Genomic DNA, 27,905 nt, shown 5'->3' with positions numbered 1-27,905 from the left:
TTGGGAGGTTTGAACGACAAAGGGAGGATCTTCCACCGAGCGGGTGATATTGCTCGGTAGACCGACGGTCTAAATGTTGTTGTTCGGAACTTGTGTATATGCAAGCTTATCTTGAAAATGTCGTAAGCGAGATTCAGGCATCTGTCAAATATCTTGCGTTGTATAATGGCTACCGCTACATCACTGCCCTCCGAGACTGGAGGTCGTGTCATTTAATTAGCGTTGTCCGTGCTGAGATTAGCTTGCAAGTGCCAGTGCTGCTCGAAGTTTGCGGTGAGTCGAGACTGAGCTTGAATGCTGCACGTGTATCGTGACTAATCCATGTGATGCAGAGCTGCCACGCCGGAGATATGTGACCCCAAGAGTTGATGATCCGGTCGCGGGCTGCGATGGACTGTTGTGGCGTGATGAGGCAGTGAAGATGCGTGCCGTAGAACCAGGAAGTACGGTGAGTCGGCTGCGATAGTCTTGTTGAGGCTGCGATGCTAGCTTGCTGTGGGACGAATGTTAATGACTTGCTTTTATCTGCGAGAATGCGGGAATTGTGGTAGCCGAAGTTCTAGATGCGCTGATGATGAAGTGTGAAGGCTGCAATTATCACGTCAGGGTCACCAGTTTGGGAGACTTGAACGACAAAGAGAAGATCTTCCATCGAGCGGGTGATATTTGCTCGGTAGACCGACGGTCCGAATGTTGTTGTTCGGAACTTGTATATATGCAAGCTTATCTTGAAAATGTCGTAAGCGAGATTCAGGCATCTGTCAAATATATTGCGTTGTATGATAGCTATCGCTACACTAGGTGGGGTCGGTACAGCGAATTTTCTATTCCATTCTCTTCTATCAGCCATCATCTCAACACTCACTCCTCTCTTTCTCATATCGTAATTCACACACTTCATGCATGTCTTCTTCGGTCGACCTCATTCCCATCTCTGGCTATGGAATTAAATGTTTTAAAAAATAATGACATTGAATAACTACACGTTTTACTAGCGTTTTTGCACTGCACGCTTTGTAATACGATTATGGATCAAGTGACGCGTGGAGTCAACGGCCTCGAGCGAACGCGGGGCCAGTAGTATATCTGTATATCTAATATCTACATCATGGTTTAATGTTAGTATGTGGTTTTCCATTAGGTTAGGATACCAAATCGCATTAGCTTTGGTTTCTGAAATAGTCTAATTAAACTAGGTAGATTCCATAATTAGTAGTGGGATTTTTCTCTAAAAATATTAATACGTGCCTAGAGGATTATAACCCAGACGAAATCCCATTGCTTGATATGAATGAACTAAGCACCTTACCCGACGATCATGATGACTGCTGAGATTTCGTATTAGAAATAATAGATCACAGTAAGTTGTAATAATAGATGAAACAAGAAGAAACTCGGACGTAATTGCTTTCATCACTCAATTTACTTATTCTAGCATTATTATACAAAAGTACATACGAAAAAAATACTGTCATTATCATTATGATTTCCGGGTAATGTGATATTTTCAAAGGTATCAAAATATCAAGTGTAGTATTACCGGTTAAAAAAATTATCACGAAAATTTTGGAATAATCTATTTATTTTTTTCATTACGAGAGATGTTTCCTCATCAATTCTCCAGAAAAGATCTTTCACGACTTGTCTGATGTTTTTAAACCAATCAATCAGATCTTATGAAATTCATAAGTTCGTTAATTGAAACATGTCAACATTGCCACTTGAAGTATGTGTGTGACAGTACAATAATATTGTACTATCGGCAATTTTCATAAATATCATGGCAACACTCCGTCGCTATTAGGTATCGATAATTCGCCGGCACGTGTCACAGCTCTGACGTGGACGTGACGAAGCAGGTTACCGTTGACGATATTTCAGAAATGTGTATTTTAATAACCTTCTTTAATATGAATCTGTAGATAGTTTCTTCAAGCATTCTTTCGCTGAAAGGACGGAGACTGATTCTTTTTTAAGATATATTAGTTTTGCTTATTAAACGGCGTGCGTGTAACATATTTTAGAGTATTGCTGTTAAGAAGTAATGAAAGGTATTTGGTATGTATCTGATGATCGTTAGTACATTTTAGAACTGGACAACTACAGTGGCAAACGTTGACATTAAAGTGTAAACAAAGCCAAATAATAGTCAGTTTTTCATTCATGAAATATTTAAGATGAAACGTTATTATCAAAATCAACGACTGTAATATTAACGACTTATAATCACGTCGAGGTTATTAATTTCGCGTATGTGTAATTTGTTTAATACACTTTAGTATTTGTGTGTGTATATACATACTATGTACTATAAAATTGAGTTTGTGTCGTCCGATCCGCGGGACAAGGAATAATTACCAGCAGTCGTAATAAATTTTACCGACCAGTAGGATGTCTTGTGGGTGCGCATATTTAGGTAATACAAACCTGCCTATTCCTGAAGTGTGAGAGACGGGTTGTACAAAGTAATTTACAATTCAACCTTTTGTCGAAAGGTGGCAGTAATCATGCTCTACTATCGGTAGGCAAGGAGCCCGTTTTACACCACGATGTAATATAAAAATTGCGACGAAATGTGCACTTTAAACATTATTTCATTTTTAAGTTTGGACGAGCACTTTGACTGTGGGTGCGTATTGCGTGCCTTATTAAAATTACTTTTTCAAGCATTGTTAGGCATAGCGGGTGGTATAGCGAGAAATGAATGTACGGCTCAGCTGTGAGTATCCACAACAAGCGGTATTTACTTTCCATCAGGTAAACCAGGTGAGTTTATTTTAATGCACTTTTAAAGATATTCTATGTATTCATAAAAAAATATTTCTAGTTCTCAAATTTGAACACATCAAAAAGGATATCATTATGTAATGTTACAAGAAGCTTTCGTTCATGTAAACTCCATTAGAGCTTTCTTACGATAACTTATTCCAATAATTCAAGAGCGAAACTGAAATCAGCGTAAAGCACACATTCTAATGAATACAAATCAAACATGTACCATTGACGTTAAATTATTTTCAAGACTTCATAATGACATTTCAACTTGCTGGCTTAGAAGTCACCGCTTGCGTTCAATATTAACTTCTGTTCGGTCTTTGCAAGGTTTCTCAGTGCTATATCGGATAATTTACGAAATATACTCATTCTATTGCAATTTTTTTGTTTTGCTTCTGGCTTCCTCTTAATTGACTATACGATAATTACTTTTATTCGTTTAATAATTTCACAACAGTGCAACTTCGCGTTCTATGCAACGTCCATGCTCCACACGCAATAAGCAAAGTTTATGCGAAGATTATCCGACCGTATGAGATGTTACCTGACTTGTTTACAAACAGCTGCTTAATGAGGACATCTGCAAACCGCCGTTTAATAACACGGGACTAATTATGAGCTTTAGTATTATTGAGTGGTTCTTCTATTCAAGGTACTCAAGGGAGTGACAGAAACATTGTTCTTATTACGTTTGGAGCCATTATGTACTAAATATAAATTAACTGATATTTGAACTTTGGAATTTTGGCGGAGGCATGATTTTTTTGCATGGAAGGCTAAAACAAAATTATTGCCTATACGGCTCACCTGGTGGTGTGTGGTTACCGAGTACACTCCGCAAACCAAGTTTGAAGAAATACATAGTGTTCCGACAACAACAAAGAGAGAAGTTGATTAAAATTTAAAAGTTTTGAAAGTTAGGTAGGCAGCGGCTTGGCTCTGCCCCTGGCATTGCTGAAGTCCATGGGCGACGGAAACCACTCACCATCAGGTGGGCCGTATGCTCGTCTGCCTACAAGGGCAATTAAAAAAAAAGCTTAAAGTCCTGACGGTACGGGGTAGAAAAGGCTGTGGTGGTGGACGGTGCGAGGGTAAAAACGAGATGATGGGATTATCTCAAACAATTCCCTGGGGTACTCCCCATGGAACAGACAGTATAAAATACAGAGAACAGAAATCGCTCAGTAAGCCCTAAGGCTCCAAACGATCCGTGACAATAGGATGATCGAAAATCTGAACGGTCCTTTTCTGTATGAAAGTAGTGGGAATTTGGGAGCCCCGGCCCAGAGGTGGGATCTGTACTCAAAACGAGGCCAGACTTAGACTTTATAAAGCAAAATTATTTATTCAGGCGTGAAGTGCTACTTCGTACTGTTAAAGATTCCCAGATTTTTTTAAGGCCAATATGTCTTTGGCTTACAAGTGACTCCGATATCGGATATCACTCGAAACATTGTCCCCAAGCTTGTCGATCACCGTGTCCAGTTTCCCACATTCCAACAAATACAGTAATATTGGTGCAATTTGGTAAGAAGCTGTGGTGTATGTAGATGTAAGAATAAATATCAACCTAAGCTTTTTTTCCATAACAAAGCCTCAGGTTTCCTATATATAAATTGTAGAATGACTGAAAGAATATTTAGCGCCTAATGTTGATATGGGCCGCGATGTTTTGATAAAGCTGAGAGGCGGAATATTATGAAGGGCTACTATAATGCTAGGGCACCAATGCAATAAAAAAAAATTCAATATCATCTAGTATCTCTATTTTACTATCCACCGTACCAAAATAATTAAATTAAAGGGTGGACGTAAATTTTTCATAGCTTATATTAAAATGTCTGGGTGTCTCGCGAGGATTGCTCCTCCAGACTATTTAATTACAGCAGGAGGGTTTGTCGCCCTCAAAATTGTGATGCATTTGATGTTTTATCTAAGGTTGACACTGCTGATTTGTTCAATATTCACGTTGCCATACGATGCTCGATGCAAAGTGAGCCTTCCTATTGTGGTCCTAATTGGAGTTTTTGTTGTAGCGCAACGTTTTGATTCTGGTTATTTTTGTCAACCCTGCATACTCTAAATTGGAGTTAAGGAGGAGGAGAAAGTAGGAAAATAAAACGAGACCAACTATATTACTGAGTAATAAAACTCCACTTTGAAGGAATAATATAGTGGTGAAAATTTAGTGGTCGTCGTGGCCTAACGGATAAGACGTCCGGTGCATTCGTGTTGAAGCGATGCACCGGTGTTCGAATCCCGCAGGCGGGTACCAATTTTTCTAATGAAATACGTACTCAACAAATGTTCACGATTGACTTCCACGGTGAAGGAATAACATCGTGTAATAAAAATGAAACCCGCAAAATTATAATTTGCGTAATTACTGGTGGTAGGACCTCTTGTGAGTCCGCACGGGTAGGTACCACCGCCCCGCCTATTTCTGCCGTGAAGCAGTAATGCGTTTCGGTTTGAAGGGTGGGACAGCCGTTGTGACTATACTGAGACCTTAGAACTTATAACTCAAGGTGTGTGGCGCATTTACGTTGTAGATGTCTATGGGCTCCAGTAACCACTTAACATCAGGTGGGCTGTGAGCTCGTCCACACAGCTAAGCAATAAAAAAAATAAAAAAAAAAATGTTACCTAAACCTTAGCGTCAGCGTAGTGAAGCTACCATGCAGTCAGGGTATTATCTACAGGAAACTAGTATTGAAAATATTCAGTACGCTGTTTGTATTTCACGTAGGAAGGTATTATTGGGGTAGTGCACGTAAGCTCTTTACGTTCGGTCCGGAGCAGCTTTTTACCTTTAATCCCTTCATGATCGGGAATTTAATTTGGTTGTGTTTACAGCTATCGAGTGAATGAAACTATTTTTGTTTGAGTAGTTGCACAGGCAAGCTCAAGTGGTATTGTGTTTCATCTATGTACATAATAACGAGATGATCTACGATCAATTCCAGTGAACATAACCTTAGACGGTAAAAGGACTTTAGAGCTTTTTTTTATTGCTTTGATGGATGGACGAGCTCACAGCACACCTGGTGTTAAGTGGTTACTGGAGCCCATGGACATCTACAACGTAAATACGCCACCCACCTTGAGATATGAGCTCTAAGGTATATATAGGTAGTTACAACGGCTGCCCCACCCTTCAAACCGAAACGCATTACTGCTTCACGGCAGAAATAGCCAGGGTGGTTGGTACCTGCCCGTGCGGACTCACAAGAAGTTCTACCGCCAGTAATTAAGAAATTAAAAAATCACAATCCTAAAGCTTTGCTCATTAAAACGACAATACTAAAACATCAGTTACTAAGCAGACAGTACTAAAATTTGCTTACTACGTCTCTACTCATCCTACTTGTATTAAATTTGTAGATGTAAAATCCTGTTTTAATTGACTGCTCGATGAAATCAAAACTTTGCAGTGCAAAATAATGAGGTCGGCGTTCGAAAAAATCTTCAATCGACTAGCGTCTATTCATCGTCCTGTCATTAGTATCAATAAGTTCGCGTTATTTGGTCTCGGGTCTCACACGGAGACTATTCATCCGAAGGGCGTTGTCAATCGAGTTTTGAACAAAATATATCGATCGCTTCGTTACTAAACGTTTTGTTGTGTTCTCTTGTGAGACGAACGTGTGGGCAGATATTTTTGTTATTCTAGTTGAATATATGCAGGTTTATTTCGGTAGACAGCGGCTTGGCTCTGCCTCTGACATTGCTGAAGTGCATGGGGGACGGTAACCACTCACCATCAGGTAAGCCGTATGCTCGTCTGCGTACAAGGGCAATAAAAAAAATGTATCTCTATATTCTGGCACATTGTATACGATTTATTTGTATTTTTGAAGTTTTGCGTCAGTACATTAAAAAAAAGAGCTATTTTCTTACGTGTTTTTTTTTCGTAGATGGGTGATTAAGGTCATGCCTCTCCTGGTATTGTGTAGTCGTAGGGTACTTTAAGCTTCACGTATGTGAATTTTTTCAACTTTCATCATTTGACCATGTTTCTGTCGCAAAGTGATTATGTATTCCGGTTTGAAGGCTGCAACAGTCGCTATACAATAGAAACTACGCCTTCATGTCTCATGGTGGGTGATGGCATCCGCGTCGTGAGGTCCATAGACTTTACTAATCACATAGTACCAAGTGAGCTCAACTGTGTACATAAAACCTTGTTTATTGGGTGTTCCAAAGGCCACGTCCCGCCAGCTTTCATTTCAGAGGATATACCACAACCTCCGCCTGTAACATGACAACCGACCATTTCAATAACATGTCATATCATTAAACAGTCACCGCTAAAACATCGTCACCCCACTGTATATCACAAGAGCTGGCTGTATGGTCAGGTTTATTGGTGGCTTTTGACCGTGACAAGGGAAATTATTGTAGAAACTTCAGTAATCTTGTCGGTATTAAAGATTTAATTTCACTTTCGTTGACATGTATGTATCATTGACCGTGTGTTTTAAATAAATAGCAGTTTAGAAGAACGTTTAAAAGAAAAAAATCAGTTGTCTGTAAAGTCGGTTTACTGACGATAGTTGAACGTGACAACGTCATAAGAAAATATTGATGGAATGGTTTCATTTTTCAAAAGAAAATTTTAATTTTATTTGTTTGATAGATATTTTGTATGGATATAGAGAAGGAAGTAAATGGAAATCACTATTGAATTGATCAAGTTACATTTATTTGTACGCATAAATACAATTATGTCAATTTTGATTTTACAATGTACATAGTTTTTTCATTACACGTTAAATGTATTATTGTATAGCAGCTGTCCACGCGGATGCATCGCTCATTCAAGTAGGAGAGAGAAAGATGTCGAACGCTGCCCTGCTCTTTGTTGTGGTGTGGTCTGGTCTCGATGGATTAGCAGAGAGTAAATAATACGTCCATTCAGTTTGAAGGTCCGGTTTATTGTGTAAAATATGTATTTAGTTACAAGACAGTAAGACAGTAGTGCTGAAGAAGCACTTTAAATAAGGCTGTATACATACTTGAATGTTTACACACTACATTGTCGCTCGTTGCGCTCTCTCGCTTGCACTTCAAGCCTTAAATGGAACGCCGCAGAGCGAAGTAACGGCGCATGAGTCATGTTTTTTCGTGCGTGCAGCCGGCTCCATAGAATTATAAGACGTTGTCACGTCAAAAACATAGATTATCAGATAATTACCTCTAGTGTACCTTTCTTAATATTCGTTAAAAAGTATTTGTTATTAATACAAAGAAAGATATATACCATTCAAAGCCTAAGTGAACCGAAATTCATAAAAAATCTATGAACCTATAATATATAAGAATCATAAAAAGTATTTTACCACATTTAACACGAGATTTAACATTAAGAGAGGGATCTCGAATATTCTTTTCGGAAAGTAAATCTTTAATAATGACGTTACTATATCAGGTGTCCACGGACACAGGTGAAAAAAGCCGGTGGCGACGAAATACGGTATTCATGCAGGATTAACGACCCGATAGTGGGCCTTTCGGACCATTAAAAGTGTTAAAAAGCGAGCGGGTTCGCGTTTGAGGCTTAGTTCGTCTATTAGCGGATGTCTACAAGAACATAATTATTTATTTAAGACAAAATGAAACAAGCATTATTGTTTCAAAAATGCGTGTATGTGTATCGCATCTTCTGCTCACGCATTATTTATTGAAGTATGTTTTGGATAAGGATAATCATTTATTATTAACGAAAAAACATGGAAATTTTAGAAATTACTTATGAGCCTGTACATACGCGAAATTAAAGGTACGGTTGTAACAACCAAGCGTGGTTGTTATTGTTTAAGGTCCCAAGGTGTACGGTGTTGGAGTGCGTACTTTACTTCGGATCAGGATAGCCTGATTGTCTTCATCTCTGCTGCCATAGCATGCTGCCAGGTTTTGCTTGTTTTACAATTACAAATAGTGGACATGATCGAACAATTTCATTATGGTGTCAAATGCAGATACTTTAAGTGTTGTCTATGGATTATGATTCGTCCTGAAGACTTCTTTCGATGTTGGACGATGTGATTGGTCGAATCGCTTATGGTTTTGAAATAAGGCCATGTTGAATTGTACGTTAGCTACGACCAGGACTTTTACGCTGGAAGTTGCGGAAAGAGAAGTAGAAGAGAAAATACGGTAGAAGGAGAATCTTTTTCCCAGTAAAAGAGACTTTGGTGTCGATTTCAAGTTTCTTTCCAGCTTCAGAAAACTTCAACAATGTAAAATGAAATGAAAACATAAAATATAAAAAAATACGATTTACTTGCTTATTTTTATCGCAAAGCAATAACTATGTTTCTATATGATGCTCAGAACAATCGTTACCACAATACAATGAAAATTTTAATAAACAAACTGCCTAAAATATTGCCCCCTATCTTAGCATCATCCTGATTATCAATTCAGTGATATTAGTTAATGAAAGTTCGCTATAACTGTTACCACGCATTGTGTACACTATAATAATTTCTAGCAAGCTACACGAACGTACAAAAGGTAGAAACTGCCAGTTAACGCTGACCTCTGTACGCGATGCTCTAATAAAGGACAATTACAAAAAGAGAAAGAAGTAGGGGTAGCACGAAATACTGGTTTGATTCGTCACCACATTATTGGTTTAGTGTATATCTATTTGTGGTAACGGTTTTAGAATGAGAACAATAATGGATCGAATTAAAAATCAAAATAGTATATACGAGTATGTATATAATCTATTATTTTATTTACATCAAAATACAGTTTAACCTAGTAAAACTATAGCACACATTGAGTTGCTCTATAAAGAGAAACTACATTTAAAGTTATTGCTTCACCACTTTTTATGTTTTTTTATATTTCAATCTTCAAAAATGTTTTAATATTTCTAATGTTCCTTCTTCTATTATTTCAATATTCAAAATTCCATTTATGTCATCTTTATAACATATTAACCTCTTTTAAGATAAATCGTATAGAGGTTACATGTATAATATAAAATTATTATATTGTATTACTTAACGTTATTAGATAACATTTCTTTAGTTTTTAGTAGTTGATTCTTTAAATTCGGACCACTTTGTCATGGAAAATTGGCTCTGCCCCTGCTATTGCTGACATCCATGAACGACGATAACCACTCACCATCAAGTGGGCCGTATGCCCGTCTGCCTACATGGGCAATTAAAAAAAAAACTTATGTTCGTATCTTATAATTAATAATATGTTCCAAAGCTCAAGGAAGGACACTGCAAACTTAATAAGTGTGTTGAAGAAATAAGTCGATCAGCTTATAAAGTTTTATGAAAATCGATTAATGTTTTGGTGGTTACTAAAAGGGAATGCTCTATCTCTTTCCGGCAAAGCGAGTGTTAAATAATTTTTATGTCGAATGTGCGTTACGTGACGTAAGCATTGACGACACAGTTGTATACGAGCCATTCTTTGTACAATTAAAGCATAATATCATTTATCTCGCCACATAATCATGAAACTGCCTAGCTAAGATTTCTAAACATGAATTTTGCGGTCTGCTTCCGTCAATTAGCGCGAATTCAAACTTAATTGAACGAACTAATGAGCAATGACACATGAAAATGAATCAATTCGCCATTTCGCGGACCGCGTCTATTATCATTTCAACATTTTCGTTTCAATAACAAAGTTACAATTCTGTAGGGAGCTGAAGGATTGTCGACTGTTTAGTTATCGATGTTGGATTAATACAAACAAAAACGTTAAAGATGAGGATGTTTTTATAAGTAGTGAGTATATAAGTATTGTGTTTGAAAAGCGGGAGAATCGATGTACGATATAATTGAAATTTCGACATTGTTTTTCTTTTTTTTTATTGATTAAATAGGTGGACGAGCACACAGCTCACCTGGTGTTAAGTGATTACTGGAGCCCATAGACATCCACAGCATAAATGCGCCACCCACCTTGAGATATAAGTGCTAAGGTCTCAAGTATAGTTACAACGGCTCCCCCCCCCTTCAAACCGAAACGCATTTCTGCTTCAGGGCAAAAATAGGCAAGGTAGTGGTACCCACCCGCGTGGACACACAAGAGGTCCTACCACCAGTAAAAGTGCTTGACTGCTGAAAGAAATTGTACGCCGCATGATAGAAGATGATGGTTGTCAATCTTTCGGTAACAACAAGTCGATCGTTGGGATTGGAAGTGCAGCGAAGACGACAATCCAATTGGGATCGTTTTTAAATAAAACATTTGAGTATCGATGAAACAGTGCGAAACCCTTTCCCCCTGGCGCAGTGCAGCGCGGACACTGTCGTTAGGTCTGATTGATGTTTTGTTCGCGAACTCGATACGGTCGTTAGTCAGCGTTGTTCATTAAACCAAGTGACAGAGTTATATTTAACATGATTATACTGAATTTAACGCTTGCTTTTTCATCGAAAAGTACATAGTTTTTGAAGTACACTCAAACCTTTCCAAAGAACTTATTAAAATTAATTAGTTAATTATAAAAAAATAGTTTAGTTTTCCTAGCTCGACAAAATATATCATTTCGACCAGTTTCCAGTGCAGCTTGATTTGCTTTAAAATTTACATTCAGACCGCCTGACTTTTACAAGGATTAATGAAACATAAATTGGAAAAATAGAACAAAAATTAGATGATTACATTTTCGGGGGCTAGCGATAAAGGGAAGATCTTTTTTTTTATTGCTTATATGGTTGGACGAGCTCACAGCCCACCTGATGTTAAGTGGTTACTGGAGCCCAAAGACATATACAACGTAAATGCGCCACCCACCTAGCGATATAAGTTCTAAGGTCTCAGTACAGTTACAACGGCTGCCCCACCCTTCAAACCTTCACAAATAGGCAAGGCGGTGGAACCCACCCGCCCGGACTCACAAGAGGTCCTACCACCAGTAATTACGCAAATTATACCTATAAATTTGCGGGTTTGATTTCTATTACACGATGTTATTCCTTCACCGTGGAGTCAATCGTGAACAATTGTTAAATACGTATTTCATTAGAAAAATTGGTACCCGCCTGCGGGATTCGAACACTGGTGCATCGCTACATACGAATGCACCGGACGTCTTATCCTTTAGGCCACGACGACTACAAAATCTTCCATCGAGCGGGTGGAATTGCTCGGTAAGCCGACGGTCCAAATGATATTGTTTAGAACTTGTACATATTCAAACTTATCTTGATACTGTGGTTAGCGAAATTCAGGCATCTCTGAAATATGTTGTGTATTGTAATAGCTACCTGCCACACGTTTAATAATAAAATGTGGAATTTTCAAATGCTGTCAAAAACTAGCGTTTGTTTTTTTTATTGCCCTTGTAGGCAGACGAGCATACGGCCCACCTGATGGTAAGTGATTACTGTCACCCACGGACTTCAGCAGTGCCAGGAGCAGAGCCAAGCCGCTGCCTAACCTTAAGTACTCTCCACAAGCCTCGTTTGAATAAAGACAAGTAATAGCGCTCGGGAAACACCGCGGAGAGGAGCTCATTCCAAAGCCGGATGGTACGTGGCAAAAAATACCTCTGGAAGCGCACTGTGGATGAAAGCAGTAGCTCCAGGTAGTATGGATGAACTCTACTCCGGTAGCGGGCGGTGCGATGGTAAAAACGTGATGGTCTCTTCTCTGACCGCGGCTTTTTTGGCACTGATGATAGACTTTATTTTGATTTTCAATAAGAATATTCAATTAAATCCAAATAGAAATATTTAAACTCGAATTTAAAAGATATGTTCGCAGTAATCAGACACTAATATACTATTATCACAAGACTATCTACCAGCGTGCGTCTCCTGTAATCAAAACAACATTATACGTAATTGAACGCAATATGTCTCCAAATTATGTATAAGTAGAGATCAATCAAAATATATGTAATACAAAGAAGACAAAGTAGTTGTGTCTGCAATCCTTCACCGGACGTAAACATTGTCTGATGGATTGTGATGGATGCGTGCTCTGCGGACGTGGACGTTTTACTCCCACATAGCTCTTAGACTTCGTTTGATTCGTAACATAAAATATAATAAAAGCCTTTGATAATTGGGATTTTTATATTGATTATACAGATTCGAATTCTTGTAAGATTGATAATTATCTTTTTTTTTATTGCTTAGATCGGTGGACGAGCTCACAGCCCACCTGGTGTTAAGTGGTTACTGGAGCCCATAGACATCTACAACGTAAATGCGCCACCCACCTTGAGATATAAGTTCTAAGGTCTCAGTATAGTTACGACGACTGCCCCACCCTTCAAACCGAAACGCATTACTGCTTCACGGCAGAAATAGGCAGGGCGGTGGTACCTACCCGTGCGGACTCACAAGAGGTCCTACCACCAGTAAAAATCTAGTAAATATTCAGTTATGGGCTGCAAAGAGGAAGTACCAATAAAAATGCATACTGCCCAAGTCCTTTAGCAGTCAACTTGGATTAAGGATTAAGACGCCCGGTGTATTTGTGTCACGTGATGCGAATGTGCTAATGCTTCAAGTTCGCAGGGAGAGACCATTTTTTCGAAAGAGAACGTGCTTAATGACGTGCTAAGATTTCTTTTTGTTATTATTATTTTATTTTGTTCTATTTTTAGGTACGTGTTACCATGCTACTACAGATGTATTGTATGTAAAGTATCATGCTATCACTCGGAGGCGATTTAAAAAAATTATAAAATGTCGATTGATACAGTAAAATCCATACTAATATTATAAATCCAAAAGTAACTCGCTTTCACGCCAAAACAACTGAACCGCTTTAAATAAAATGGTACACAGATAGCCTAGAGCCTGAAAAATGATATTAGCTATTTTTTAATGTGAAAAAGGGTTGTAAACGATTGAAAAGGGGGATGAAAAGTTTTATGAAAGTATCTTCATCTTTAGAGCTAAAAGCTTGAAAATTTTATTTTTCAGGCTGTGGATTTGATATACATAAAAAATATGACACTAATTTTACACATCAGAAGAAGACATAGGCTATAGTTTAAAAAAATATAGTGTGAATTACCCAAAATATAACGATAAGTGTCAAGTAAGAAGGAAACAACCCACTGAGTTTCTCGCCGGATCTTCTCAGCGGGTCGCGTTTCCGATCTGGTGGTAGATTCTGCGAAGCACTGCTCTTGCTAGGGTCAGTGTTAGCAACACTTCCGGTTTGAGCCCCGTGAGCTCACCTACACGTTAAGGCGAAGGTATAATAGCCTCTTAAGGCTATCAGCATAGAGAGGAAAAAAAAGAAGGAAAAAGTCTGCCATCTGCGAGCTATTTTTGCGTGCGCCGCAAAACCATTGAAGTTACATGTGTACAATGGAAATATTGTCTCAAATAATCCTTTAACAAAGCCCGTAACAGCCTATTATACCTTTTATTTGTAAGGCATTATCGCCAAAATAGTGAACCATTAATATAAGAACAGGAAAGATTAGATTTTTGTCGGATACGTTCTTTTTTATTGTGTTTGTTACCGTCAGGACCAGATTTGTATAAAAGAATATTCATAAAATCAATTATAAATTATAGTTACCGAAGCGAAGCGAGGGCGGGTAGCTAGTCTGTCATAAATCCCCAATACATGATTACGAATCTCGCAAGATCCCGCCCAAGAATGTCTCAAACACACAATCTCCTGGCTAAATAACAAGCTCTCTAACCGAATCAGTCTACGATCTTAAATTTCAAGACTCAGCCCTCTCTGGAGCAGCTCGAATTCCTCTCAGAATGCATATTACATGAAGCGCAACCGAGCGCCTTCGCCAAATCTGCTTTACCCTCAAGAAGCACAGACTACAACGTTTTGTTGTTACTTTGTTTTTCGAACAATGATTTTGTGTTCACTGGTTGTACGATGTTAATAATTTAAGTAGTTTAATAACTGAAAAGACACGTTTAAATGGCAAACTGAACTAACAATTAATGTTACCTTTCGGTTTTATCCTGTGGATTCTGGTTAGGATATTGGCGCGAGAATAAAAAAAAAATGCGTCTGAAAATATTTTCACTTATAAATATTATCACTTAACTTAAATACATGCAAAAAAAAGCTATCTCAAATCAATCAATAGCTACGTATTTAATAACTTTTGTTCGATTCGAACCCAGCGACCTCGTGGCAGCCTAGGGCTACGGAAACCAGCACGAGGTGCGCGTCGAACATGTGCCGCGATTCGCGGCGCCGTATGTACTATTTTAACAAAATATCATGCAATCACTCACCGGAACCGATGCCTTCGTCTTCTCACGCCGTATCACTTAGGGAGAAGGGTATGGGGCAGGAATGGATAAGGATTAGCGATGATACACAACTTTAGCGTAGACCGTCAATATACAGGTACCGTCCCGTTCGAGAAGCAAGACAAAGTGACAGATGTCAAATCGCGACGGCACCGTCAAATCGCGACCCGTGTTGCCGTGGTAAGAATTCAAAAACTAACGGATTGGTTTCGAACAGTCACCCGCCCGGACAGGTCCCCTACCTGTCCCTAATCAACTGGCAGCCGGGACAACGTTGTGACCGCTCGTTTGAGAACCGAGTCCCCGACCAGAACCTCTGCAGACCGAGGGGTCCCATCCTTACCGGGAAACAGATTAACAATGCGCCCCCTACGCCAACGCAGTGGCGGCAGGTTAGCATCCTTAACCAACACAAGGTCACCGACGTGAGGGGGACTGGTTCTATCCGTCCACTTAAAGCGCTGCTGGAGCAGATGTAAATACTCAAGGGACCAACGTTTCCAGAAATCTTGGGACATCTGCTGCAACATCTGGTATCGCCTCAACCGTCCAGGCTTGATATCCGAGAGGGGATACTCCGGCAACGCATTGAGTGGCTGTCCTATCAAGAAATGGCCTGGAGTTAACGACTCCAAGTCATTCGGGTCTGAACTGAGCGGGCACAACGGCCGTGAATTAAGTACCGCTTCAATTTTACAAAATACCGTAGTTAACTCCTCAAAGGTGAGCGAGGTTTGCCCTATCACGCGCATCAAGTGAGTCTTAGCCGATTTTACTACTGCCTCGAAAATTCCACCCCAGTGGGGGCATCCTGGAGGACTGAAGGTCCACCGAATACCGCGACGAGAGAGGGCCGTTTCAATATCCACCTGGTTATTGTTCAAGAAATTTACTACATCCCGCAAGTAACGGTCCGCACCTACAAAATTCGTGCCGTTATCGGAGCGTATCAATTCGGGTAAGCCTCGACGGGACACAAATCTATCCAAGCTCGCAATAAAGGCTTCAGTTGTAAGGTCGGCAACAACTTCAAGATGTACAGCTTTGGTTGAAAGGCAGACAAAGACGCACAGATAAGCCTTAATTAACCTAACATTCCGCAAACGTGAAGCCTTGATCATGAAAGGCCCAGCGAAGTCCGTACCAACTCCAGAAAACGGCCTCATCTTCTTCACTCTGTCTGGAGGCAGATCTCCCATCTGAGGCTGCATCGTAGACGCCTTAAGCCGATAACAGGGTAAACACCGGAAAAGGACGCTCCGAACCGTACGACGCCCTGACAGAATCCAAAATTCCCTCTGGAGGGATGCCAACAACGCATTGCAACCGGAATGCGAATTTGCGATGTGGCGATCCATCACCAACAGGTCAACTAACTGGCTCTTCTTGGGAAGTAAAAGAGGATGGCGCGCCGAATAAGGTAAATTTGAGTTACTTAATCTACCTCCCACTCGAATCAACCCCTGGCCGTCTACAAAGGGGCTAAGACGAGCGATAGCTCCACGAAGCTTAGGGCGCTCAGTCCTTAGCGCCTTCAATTCTGAATGAAAGCTGGTGGCTTGCACAACTTCAATTAATTTCAGCAGCGCCTTCTTCCGCTCGATGGGACACACAACAGGTGTCATATTGCGTTGAGACACCGACAAACGACAATTCCGAATAAACCTCAAAATCCAGGCGGTAACCTTAACCAGCTTGTCCAAGGAGCTATAACGGTTGATGAGCAGATCCAAATCCAACCCCTGAATCACTCCTCGATCCTCGAACTGCGCCGGTGCAGCCACGAGACCTGGAGGAACTTCTATGCGAGAGGGAGGCCACTGAGAAGCCTTCATGGTGAGCCACTGGGGACCCCACCATAACTGATGATCAACTATTTCCGATGCTAAGCATCCCCGAGAAGCGCAGTCCGCCGGATTGAGCTCACCAGGCACGTGTCTCCAGGTTAGAGGGACCTCAGAACCTTGAATCTGGGAGACACGGTTGGCCACGAAAACTTCAAGTGTATGAACCGAAGCCTTCAACCAGCACAACACTATCTGGCTGTCTGTCCAAGCATACACAGTGTTTTCTAAATCAATAACCGACCGTAAACTAGTAGCTGTATGGTTTAACAACCTAGTCAACAGAGCGGCACCAGACAACTCGAGCTTCGGAATCGTCATGCGTGTCCGAAGCGGAGCGACCTTACTCTTCGCTAACACCAACCGTATATCAACCCTTCCAGTTGAAGAAACCGTTCGCAAGTATACCGCAGCTGCGAATCCACGTTCCGAGGCATCCGAAAACCCGTGCAGAGACGCCTTGTATTTGCCCGCAGGAACCAGCTTCCGAGGTATTGACACGTGGTTAATATCAGGAAGAGACGAGAAAAAGTTCAACCAATCCTTCAATAGGTCACCAGCAATCCCCTCGTCCCATGACAGGTTAGCAGACCACAGTCGCTGCATGAAGCACTTCAAGAGAAAAGTGACAGGAGCGATCCAACCGTTTGGATCGAAGGTTCGAGCAATTGTGGAAAGCACCGTTCGCTTAGACCATACCTTTGGATTTTCCAACTCCACCCGATAGGTAAATTCGTCTTGAATCGGACGATATTGTATCCCTAGGACCGACAGCATGTTAGGGTTATCGACATTCTCGAAAAGATGGGGATCCTGTTGAAACTCCGTTGGCAAACCAGTCAACAACTCAGGACAGTTAGACAGCCATTTTCTCAACTCGTACCCGCCCCTGCTCAAAAGGCGGATCAGTTCATCCTTGCGTGATAAGGCCTCTTCGACACTGTCGGCGCCCGTACATACGTCATCGACATATAGGTCCCGTTCCAAAATGTCCGCAGCACGAGGGTAGTGCAACCGTTCCCTCACTGCCAGCTCCCGCAAAGAACGAACCGCCAAATATGGACTCGACCGCAACCCGTAAGTGTTCGTGTTCAGTTCATAAATTTTTATGGGCTCATCTGAGCTTTCACGCCAGAGAATGAGTTGATACCGCCTATCCTCCGGATGAATCACCGTTTGCCTGAACATCATACGGATGTCTGCCACGAAAACGATCTGGTGCCGGCGGAAGCTCGTCAGTATGTCTGAAATGTCCCGGTTCAGCTTTGGACCCGAATGGAGACACTGATTTAACGAGACGCCGGAGGAGGTCGTGACCGAACCGTCAAACACGACCCTAATTTTCCCGTTAGGAGTTTTCAAAACCGCATGATGAGGCAGGAAACAGTGCTCTGTAGCACTCCAATCTACCTTGGAAACCGACATGTGACCTAAGGATTCATACTCCCGCATAAACTCTACATATTTCTGCCGGAACACCGCGTCGCGCCTCATGCGTCTCTCCATTGACAAAAGTCTAGTCTCTGCTGCCTTCCTCGAACTGCCTAGCAGTGGGCGATTCGCCCGAAAAGGAAGTCTTAACAAGAACCGGCCCGAATAGAGACGACCCGTATTATTCTGGTAAAACAGCTCACATTCCTCCTCATCCGGGTTAACTCGATAAGCTGTAGGAGGTTCTTCTAGTTCCCAAAACCGTTGGACTACTTCCGAAAGCGTAGACCCGACCAGAAAATTGTCCGATTTCCTCGCAGCGACCGGCCGGAACGCAGGACCCAACAATACATGCCCTAATTTTGTGTCCATTGCAACCAAACCCTCCGCATGAAGAACGCGCTTCCCAGTCAGGAGCAGCTTCCCTAGTACATCCGCCCCAAGTAGTACGTCTACTGGCCCCGGGGTGTCAAACTTGGGGTCCGCTAGCCGTAAGTCTGAAGTCAATGACCGTATGTAACTGTTTACCTTCACCGGAGGGTGACGACCTATCACCTCAGGCATCACCAAAGCTGAGACTCTAAACTGTAAGCGAGGGTTGGGATTCGATGAGAAAATAAATGAAGTGTGACCGATCACGTCCGAAATTCTAACATTGCCCACTCCACGAATAGAATAAGAAGACTTGTAAATAGGATTGCCCAACCGTACTGCAAGGTTGCTCGACATAATACTGCCCTGTGCGCCGGAATCCAACAGAGCTCGAGCAAACACAGTGTTGCCATCCGAATCCAACACCCGAACAGAAGCGGTAGGAAGTAAAACAGCTTCTGGGGCTGGGGCAACACTGCAGTGAGCGGCAATTTCCTAGCGGGGGCCCGGGTCCCCGCTATCCCGGTTGGCGCGCGACGGAAGGTCGTAGCGTGCCAGCGGATCCCACGCTCCCACATAAGGCCCTCGTTTCCCGTCTCGCCTCATATACCTCCGTGTACGATGGCCAAACGGGCCAAACACTGGAGGGAGTCGCTCCAGCGTCGGCCGCTCCCTCAGCGGAGGGGAAAACCGTACTTCTGAGGGAAGGGGAGACAAGTGAGCAGGGCTACTCGATCCAGCAGGCGAACACGGCCCCGCACGGGGGGACAACGTGGCCACCCCGGCGTAGCTAGTGGGCATCCGCTGGCACCCGCCCGCAGTACCTAACCCGGCTCCTCCCTGCGAAGCTTCTTCCCGAGGGTCCACGCCGCCGAATTGGCGAGGGCTACGACCGGTGCGCTCACCGGTCGGCGAGGCTGGATGACTGCGTCCGGATGACCTCGGAGTGGCGGCAGACTCCAGACACAGGAGGGCATGGTGCCGACCGTCGCAATTAGGGCACAATTGTGGCTGTGGACAGACGCTCGCCGTGTGCGGCCCAAAACAAAAAAAGCACCATCGCCGCTGGGCAACGATGTTGCGTCTACCCCTGATGCGCGTCGACCGGAACCTCGGACAGGCGGCTACGTCGTGCCCGCTCTCATGACAGAAGGCACACCGTGGGCCTCCCACCGCTGCCATGAGCGCAGTCAGTCGTTGAGACGGCCCCCTCTTATCCCCTCCCCCTCCCCTCTGAGCAACCGAAACGGCGTGGCCGGAAGCCGGCACACGCGACCCAGAGGAGGAGGGTGGTGGCATAATCTCGTGTCTGCGACTTTCGGCTTCTAAAAATGCCAGCAGATTGGCCAGGGTAGGCAGTTCGTCCCTACCTGCGTTGTCCTGCTGCTCGAAGCGAGTGAGCACCTCAACCGGCAGCCTACCTGCAACAATATAAAAGAGCAGATATGACCATTGGTCTACTGGTAGACCCAGATTGCCCAAGGCCTTAGTGGCCACCGTAACTGGATTCAGTACCTCGGTTCTGATATCGGACGCCCGAGAAAGTTTGGGTATCGCAAACAGCCTGGCCAGCTGAGCGTCTACCAACCGTCGTTGATTTTGATATCGGTCGAATAGGATCTGGCGTGCGACCGCATAATTGTCGTTGGTGATAGGCAAGTGTGCCACCAATTCACCAGGTTCACCTCGCAGAGCACCCCGAAGCTGAGCCATCTTATAAGAGGCAGTCAAGTCCGACCGACCATGGACCAGGCTGTCAAACAAATTTATAAAGCCGACCCACTCGTTCAGATCACCGTGGAAGATCGGCAGGTCGATGGAGGGGAGGCGTGATATGACGCCTGACGAAGTTCCCGAACCTCCATTACCACCGGAAGGCGACTGCTTCTTAATATCGGCCACCCGTTGCAGAATGGCATCAGCGTACTCCTGACACTGGTCCACGTCAAGACCGATGGCATGGATCACCTCCTTCTCCACTTCGGACCCCAAAGCAACGAGGTCAGACAACCGATCGTACACTACCTCCAACCGTTCGTGCACCTGAGACGCCCTATCGAGCAATGCCGCATCCCTATCCGTTCTGTCAACCAAAGCATGAGCTGATGCGAACCATCGGAGCTCACTAGTCACCTTCCCGCGAATGTAGGACACCGACATGTTACTTGCAGTTTACAACCAGAACAAAAAAAAATCAAAAAAAAATTCAAAAAAAAATCAAAAAAAAAATCAAAAAAAAATCAAAATAAAAATTCAAAACAAAAACAAAGGAATTATTTAAAGGAGTGTACGAGTGAGCCCACCAAAATATTCCTACTCCTAAGTATTTAGGTAACCTAGACCTCACCACTGTACCAAGGACACCCCAACAATAAGAACAAACTTAAAATTAAAAGTTATAAGATAGAAAATTGCTGATACCAGGTTTTGAGTTGTAACTAAACTCAAGCGCACCTGGCCTCTAGACTATAACTAGAAGCTAGTCACCAAACAGGACCCAATCAACAATTTACTATCACAAAGTATTCACACCGTTCAACGGGTAAGTCAAATAACAAAATTAAAATTAAAAATTAATTATATGATAGCAAATTGCTGATAAAAATTTGTGAATTAATTTTCAAACACTGATGGCCTCAGGACTATACCAAAGCCAGTCACCAAGCAGGGCCCACAGTCAGCAATCCACTACCACAAATTCAAACAAGTAATTTAAATTTAGAACAAATTAAAACAAATAACAAAAAATATATATAATAGCAAATTGCTGGTATAAGTTTTGAAATGACACTCATACACCGTTGGCCTCTGGACTATAACTAAGCTAGTCTCCAAACAGGGCCCAACCAGCAATCTACTACTACAAGTTCAACAAGTACTCCAGTTATATTCAATTACAAATGTGTTGCAGCTCAATTATACTAAAATATAAGTAGGAAGTGAGCTACAATCATACACAAATTAATAATAAATTATAAACCCAAACTGTAATAACATTCAGATTGTTACACACAATTATGCTTAAATAGATGTGGTAATCTACTGCTATGATGAGCAGAATTAACATAAATCTGTAGTAATAGTATGAAAATAGCTGACCACTGTAGCAGCTGTGTGCTAGGTCATAAACTCAGCCAGCACAGCTGTCCAACTCACGTACAATTAGTCAGCTATGCGCAGTGGAAGCTAATAAATCAGTCTTACTATTACTAACTATTACTACTCACTAATTTTCTTAACCAGGTGGATAGAAACACACTAAACGACCTGACCTAGGTCAGCAGAATGATAGTTTAAACAGAACCGAACCCTATGCCTACACTACTTCTGCTGACTAGTAACAAAATTAAGTGAGGTTAGACGTAAAAATTTTTACAATTCGTGGTAATTACTATAGATTTCACAAATCTAACCACGCTCTGCTACCAGAAATTGTTCGATTCGAACCCAGCGACCTCGTGGCAGCCTAGGGCTACGGAAACCAGCACGAGGTGCGCGTCGAACATGTGCCGCGATTCGCGGCGCCGTATGTACTATTTTAACAAAATATCATGCAATCACTCACCGGAACCGATGCCTTCGTCTTCTCACGCCGTATCACTTAGGGAGAAGGGTATGGGGCAGGAATGGATAAGGATTAGCGATGATACACAACTTTAGCGTAGACCGTCAATATACAGGTACCGTCCCGTTCGAGAAGCAAGACAAAGTGACAGATGTCAAATCGCGACGGCACCGTCAAATCGCGACCCGTGTTGCCGTGGTAAGAATTCAAAAACTAACGGATTGGTTTCGAACAACTTTAGTACACAGTACCTTGTCAGACCTAAAATGCTTTCTATGTAGGGCTGTTAGTAACAAGTTTCACACTGATGAAAACATTTTAAAAGATACACGACATGATTAATAATAAAAAAACATTGCGATAGCGTGTTATTTATTTAGAGCAAGTTCAGGAGAGAAACCCGGAAGGTTTAGAGGCAGGTTTATCGGCTGATGGTTTTTGTTTCCTAATTGGGGAGACAAGAGGTCGTAACGCATCAAATGGATATCGATCCCCGTCACATAAATGCGTGTTGGCAGTTCCATATAAATAGCAGCGCTGTCGCTTATCGTAATATTATCGTCATCGTAAAAAATTAGCTTTCGTAAACTATAAAACCAAGTGTTGGTTATAGCTTACTAGTCAAGTCAGTGTTGTTTTGATTATTACAATTTAAATCGCTTTTTTTATTGAATCAAACTTATTCATTAGCTACATATTTTTTTAACATTAGTATCCTAGTTCAAAATCTAGTAAGTTAATTACATTTTTGGTGATTCGGAATCGTTGGTAATAGAAGAATATAGCAATACAAATGCAGTATCATCTGATGGGCATTAACTGATGCTTCCTCGACTTTCGTCAGTAGTCAAACTGTATTCAAAATCTATGGTAAAGTCACGATTATTCGTAAGCAACTGTGGATATCATTGATTATGTTCTAATTATTGGAAAAAATAAGTTGAATGCTAGCTAGTATCAGTAGCTGAGGAAGTATGAAAGTAGCCCCGGTAATTAGCAAATTAAAGAGCGGACGGTTAGCGTGGTATGGACATGTGGTGCGTAGAGAGATGTATGGAAATGGTAGTACAAGGTAGAGGGGTAAGATGTCGACTGCAGAAGACATGGATGGAGTGTGTGAATGACGATATGAGATAGAGAGGAGTGAGTGTTGAGATGACGGCTGATAGAAGAGAATGGAAGAGAAAAATTGGCTGTGCCGACCCCACCTAGTGGGATAAGGTGGAGAAAAAGAAGAAAAATGCTAGCTAATATCGAACTAATGAATTTTGAATAAATTAGGGTCACATTGAGACTAAGGGTTGAACTAGATTTTGCTTAGTCAATTCTCCAAGAATCAAGAGTCAGGCTTTGACTGGGTCACTCAAAGATTATTCAAATCGTTTATACATCTTATTTGTATAGCTATAAAAAAAACTCTTACATTAACACCTCATGAAATATATTTTTTACCTGGACGCGACTTCCTCTCAGGTTTGCCAATGTAAAAGTATTGACAATATTAAACAGACTATTGCAATGCTGTTTCGGACTTTATGCTATGGTCATACGGTCGTTTAGATCCGTGTAAGTTATGTTAGCAACGCGGGACTCCGAGGTACAATAAATAAATAGTTAAGGGTGTAAGTTCGACTTAACTTCGGCACGCCTACGTTAGTTTCTTTTTTGGGCATCTGATATATTTAGCTTTTTTGGGGTTCGGTGCCAATATTGCAAGTGAACAAAATCGCAGTCTGGTATGTTAGCTCTGTATATATAAATCGTATGCATCCCAGTAATTGTTTGCATTATTAAGCTGTAATAGTTACAAATTTTACTGTCGGTAGGACGTCTTGTGAGTCCGCATGGATAGGGACCACCGCCCTGCCTATTTTTGACGTGAAGCAGTAATGCGTTTGCAGCAGTTCAACTGTAAAAACTGAGACCTTAGAACTTAAATCTCAAGGTAGGTGGCGGTATTTACGCTGTAGACGTCTGCTTTCCGATAACCACTTAACACCAAGTGGGGCCTAGAGCTCGTCCACCCATATAAGTAATTAAAAAAAAATGTTTATCTTGGCAGACTATCCCGTAGTTCGATCTTTTGTTTTTGTTTTTATTGACGACTCGCTTGGTCTTAGGTGGTTGTCGTAATGCACAGATGTGGGCCACGTAAATGTCACCACCCACCTTGAGTCATGAGTTCTAAATCTCATTTTTTTAATACAGCGGCTGCTCTACCCTTTAAATATCTTGCTGCTTCACAACAGAAACTAACAGGGTTGAAAGATAGATCAGCCAATTGTATTAAAGAACAGAGGCTTGCAACTCGTATCTCAAGATAGGTGATGATATTTATGTTGTTGATGTCTATGGGCTCCATCAGCTCGCTATGGCTCGTAAACCCGTTTAAGCAATAAAAAAAACATTGATAAAAAAGCTTAATTGTGTATACGTAGCCAATTTCTTCTTAAAAGATAATGTGAAGTACATAAATACTAAGTCATCTTACTTCAGTGCGCTTTGACTAACCCAATATTTTTAGTACATCACTGAACATTACAAGTTAACCGTTCACCTAAACTTTGATCATAACAAATAAAAATAAAACGAAAATACAAGCGTAACTGAGTGGAAAAACTATTTTGTGACACCTCGATCACTCGGGAGCACCTTCGCGGACCCCAACATAACCAATATCGAATCAACCAGATCGCCAGTTTAACAAGACCCTGGCATCCTTAATATAATCAAGTTGTTGAGGGTCGCTTCGGATTTGGAGCCAAAGTCTGGAAGCAACTCAAGGGAGCCCTCGTCCAATGTGATTGCAAGCCACGGATTGGAATGCTAGGATTGGATGCTGCGGAGGTAATGAGGTAGGGGATAAATACCGATGGTAATATCACATCGGTAAATTACATTACTGAGGGTAGGTGGCAAACATGTTTTTGGTTATTTCGCGAAGGGTCCCTCGGGGAGGGCTGCATCGTGGGTCAGAATTCTGATTGTATCGTGATAGGAAATTGTTAGAATTCGTATAGGAAAATTGCTAAGGCGCCAATTGTGTTAACAATTGACCTTTTTTGTTATTTGAGAATTGAGGAACTGACTATTCATAATTTATTGCATCTTTTGTTTTGTACCTTTGTAATGGATAGGGTGACTAATGAGTATTCAGACTAAGAGGGTGATTTTCTGAAAAAGCCGACAGTAGCACTTGCTTGATCTCAGAATGTGACCTCAGACTGCGAAGTTGCGCACAACGCTTACGCCCCAGTCTAATTTAATTCTACCTTAATTGATGAGTGTAGTTTTTAAAAGCTTTTACTTAAATAAACACTAGAGTTTTATATTAAAATTCTACACTAATTAAAGAACTTTCAAAGATTTCGTCTTAGATAATTATGCAGTAGGGACAGAGAATCGGTTGAAAGCTTTATTGTTTATTTGTACGGTGGTATTTTTTTTGGTGGTATTTACGGTCATGGTATTTTTTTTCTATCGCATAGATTGGCAGTCAAGCTCACGGTTCGCCTGTCGTTAAATGGTCAGTGACATCATAATTTGAATGCCACCACCGACCTCAGGCCCTGAGGAGTAACTCTCAATTATATAGTACATTGATGGCTGTTTCACCCTTTAATCTAGATTGCATAGCTGCTACGTGGCAAATAGATAGGCGGTGCTATTTAAATTGAAGCTGTGGTCTCTTTGTTCTTTGATCGATTGTTTTCGCTGTTTGCTCGATTACAAAGCCATGCGAGGTCTCCTTTGTTATCCATTTTGAGAGATAGATTGATATCTGTCATATTATAATGTTAATTCTGAGTTGTAATTATATTGTGTTATGAGTTCCACCTTTCGGAGTTGTCCGATTGCGCTGAACTAATTTTAAGTGAAATAGATGTTTTGTTTGATTGTCTCACAACTTACAGGAAAAATCTGTCGCGGATCATTTCCCAATTAAATATAAACTAATCTTAAGCAATCAATCAAATGTAATCAAATCTTAGTTATATAGTTTATTTATGTTGTTGATGCACTGTCGATTGCACCTATATTTAGGTGACATTTTTTTTTTTTTTATTGCCTTTGTAGGCAGACGAGCATACGGCCTGATGGTGAGTGGTTACCGTCGCCCATGGACTTCAGCAATGCCAAGGGCAGAGCCAAGCCGCTGCCTACCGCTACCGACATTAACTTTTGTCAATTGTTCAATGTTTTGTATTGATGATCACTTTGTTGGTGCAACTTAATAAATAAATAAATATCACTATGGTACGAAAAGTAGACCCTCTATAATAGTCTAGTCAACAAGTTCAAAAACGTGTTAAATAGACAATGAAATTATTTATAAAAAAATGTATTTCTTTGTTAATCCGCTGAAAAGAGTCCATGATGATTTTTAAGAAAAAAATAATTTCTTAACTAATTATTTAAACAATTGAAATATGAAAAAAACGATTTTAAACAATTAAAACATTTATTTAAGAAATTTTTTTTTAAAAAAAATCTTTATTTCACCTATACAATAAGACGGTAATTTCTTTTTTTTTTAAATCCTAAAATAGTCTATTTATTTATAAACAATTTCTTAACAAATAGCGTAAATTTTTTTTTTAAAATGTTAATTAATACCTATAGTAGATGCAAAAACAGCAATATTAAGATATTACGGAAAAAGACTATTTTTCATAACATTTTTTAGAAATTAATTTTTTTGTTAATTAAAAAAAATTATAATTATCAAAATAATAAAGATTAAGAAATTATTTTTGCATAACTTTATTAAGTACTTTAATGATAAGAGCTCCACGAAGGGAAAAATTTATAGATGAATTATTGAAACTTTTATACCGTAATTTATAAAAACAGAGATTGGAAAAAAGTTAGTTAATTAACAATGGTGTAAATTTTTGAAAAATCGATGTAAAAATTTTTTTTCACCTAGGTTTTTTTCGTTCAAGTGTTTAGATTACACCATAATTTATTCAAATTTTAAATTGTTATTTAATACTATAAAAAAAATATTTTAGGTGATATACCGGCTTTTTAGACGGCGCGCCTATGCCGTAACGACCTCGCGGAGCGCTATTTTCAGCGTTAATTTTTTTTTATAAATAATAGAGATAGAATTCCGGGAGTTGGGACTTTTTTATTGGAAATTTCCTCCTCTTTCAGGATCTTTTTTCAAAATTCCTTAAATATCATTATTTTAGAAAGAATTAAGGAAAAACCAAATTCCTTTTTTTTTAATCTTATTTTGTTTATAACAATCGCAATTTTTTATGTGCTAATAAGCCCTTAAAAAACATTTTTGTAGACATCATTCCGCATCCAATGAGCTATCGTACATATTTTTAGGAGCTTTATGTCTATTTAACACGTTTTTGAACTTGTTGACTAGACTATAAGGGAGTGCTGTAAATGAGAATTAAGATTATTTTTTAAAAGTCATTCCCTAAAGGTTAAAGTTTGGCATAACGCTTTACTTTGGACAAAGACACACGTACGTATCGCTCAAAGCGGTTCTTTGTTTCTTAATTGTACGGCGAAAATTTCGGCTTCCTAAAGACAAATACCAGCACTCGTCTTGCTGTCTAGACTTTTCGAAACAAGTGCAACTTTGATAGTCTGCTCTTACCTCTGAAGGCGCATTCATTGAACCCTTGTTTTAGAATTAATAAATTACTAATAATA

General features: G+C 40.7%; 2 protein-coding genes across 2 annotated transcripts; both read right to left on the bottom strand.

Moving 5' to 3' along the window:
* Nucleotides 1-15,262: 15,262 nt before the first annotated feature.
* On the bottom strand, nt 15,263-19,018 carry LOC149500416 (uncharacterized). The gene has a single exon (XM_089736573.1). The coding sequence runs from the start codon at nt 19,016-19,018 to the stop codon at nt 15,263-15,265; it is 3,756 nt and encodes a 1,251-aa protein (XP_089592699.1).
* Nucleotides 19,019-19,156: 138 nt separating this feature from the next.
* LOC149500415 (uncharacterized) lies at nt 19,157-20,821 on the bottom strand. The gene has a single exon (XM_089736570.1). It carries the CDS (start codon nt 20,819-20,821, stop codon nt 19,157-19,159), a length of 1,665 nt encoding a protein of 554 aa, XP_089592696.1.
* Nucleotides 20,822-27,905: the final 7,084 nt, after the last annotated feature.

The sequence above is a fragment of the Bombyx mandarina genome, chromosome 21 (assembly GCF_030267445.1).
Source record: "Bombyx mandarina strain Sakado chromosome 21, ASM3026744v2".
NCBI lineage: Eukaryota > Metazoa > Arthropoda > Insecta > Lepidoptera > Bombycidae > Bombyx > Bombyx mandarina.
This window is presented reverse-complemented; position numbering and strand designations above follow the sequence as displayed.

Coding starts and splice junctions, on each gene's coding strand:
- LOC149500415 (XM_089736570.1), bottom strand. CDS start 20,821: ATGTCGGTGTCCTACATTCGCGGGAAGGTGACTAGTGAGCTCCGATGG.
- LOC149500416 (XM_089736573.1), bottom strand. CDS start 19,018: ATGTCGAGCAACCTTGCAGTACGGTTGGGCAATCCTATTTACAAGTCT.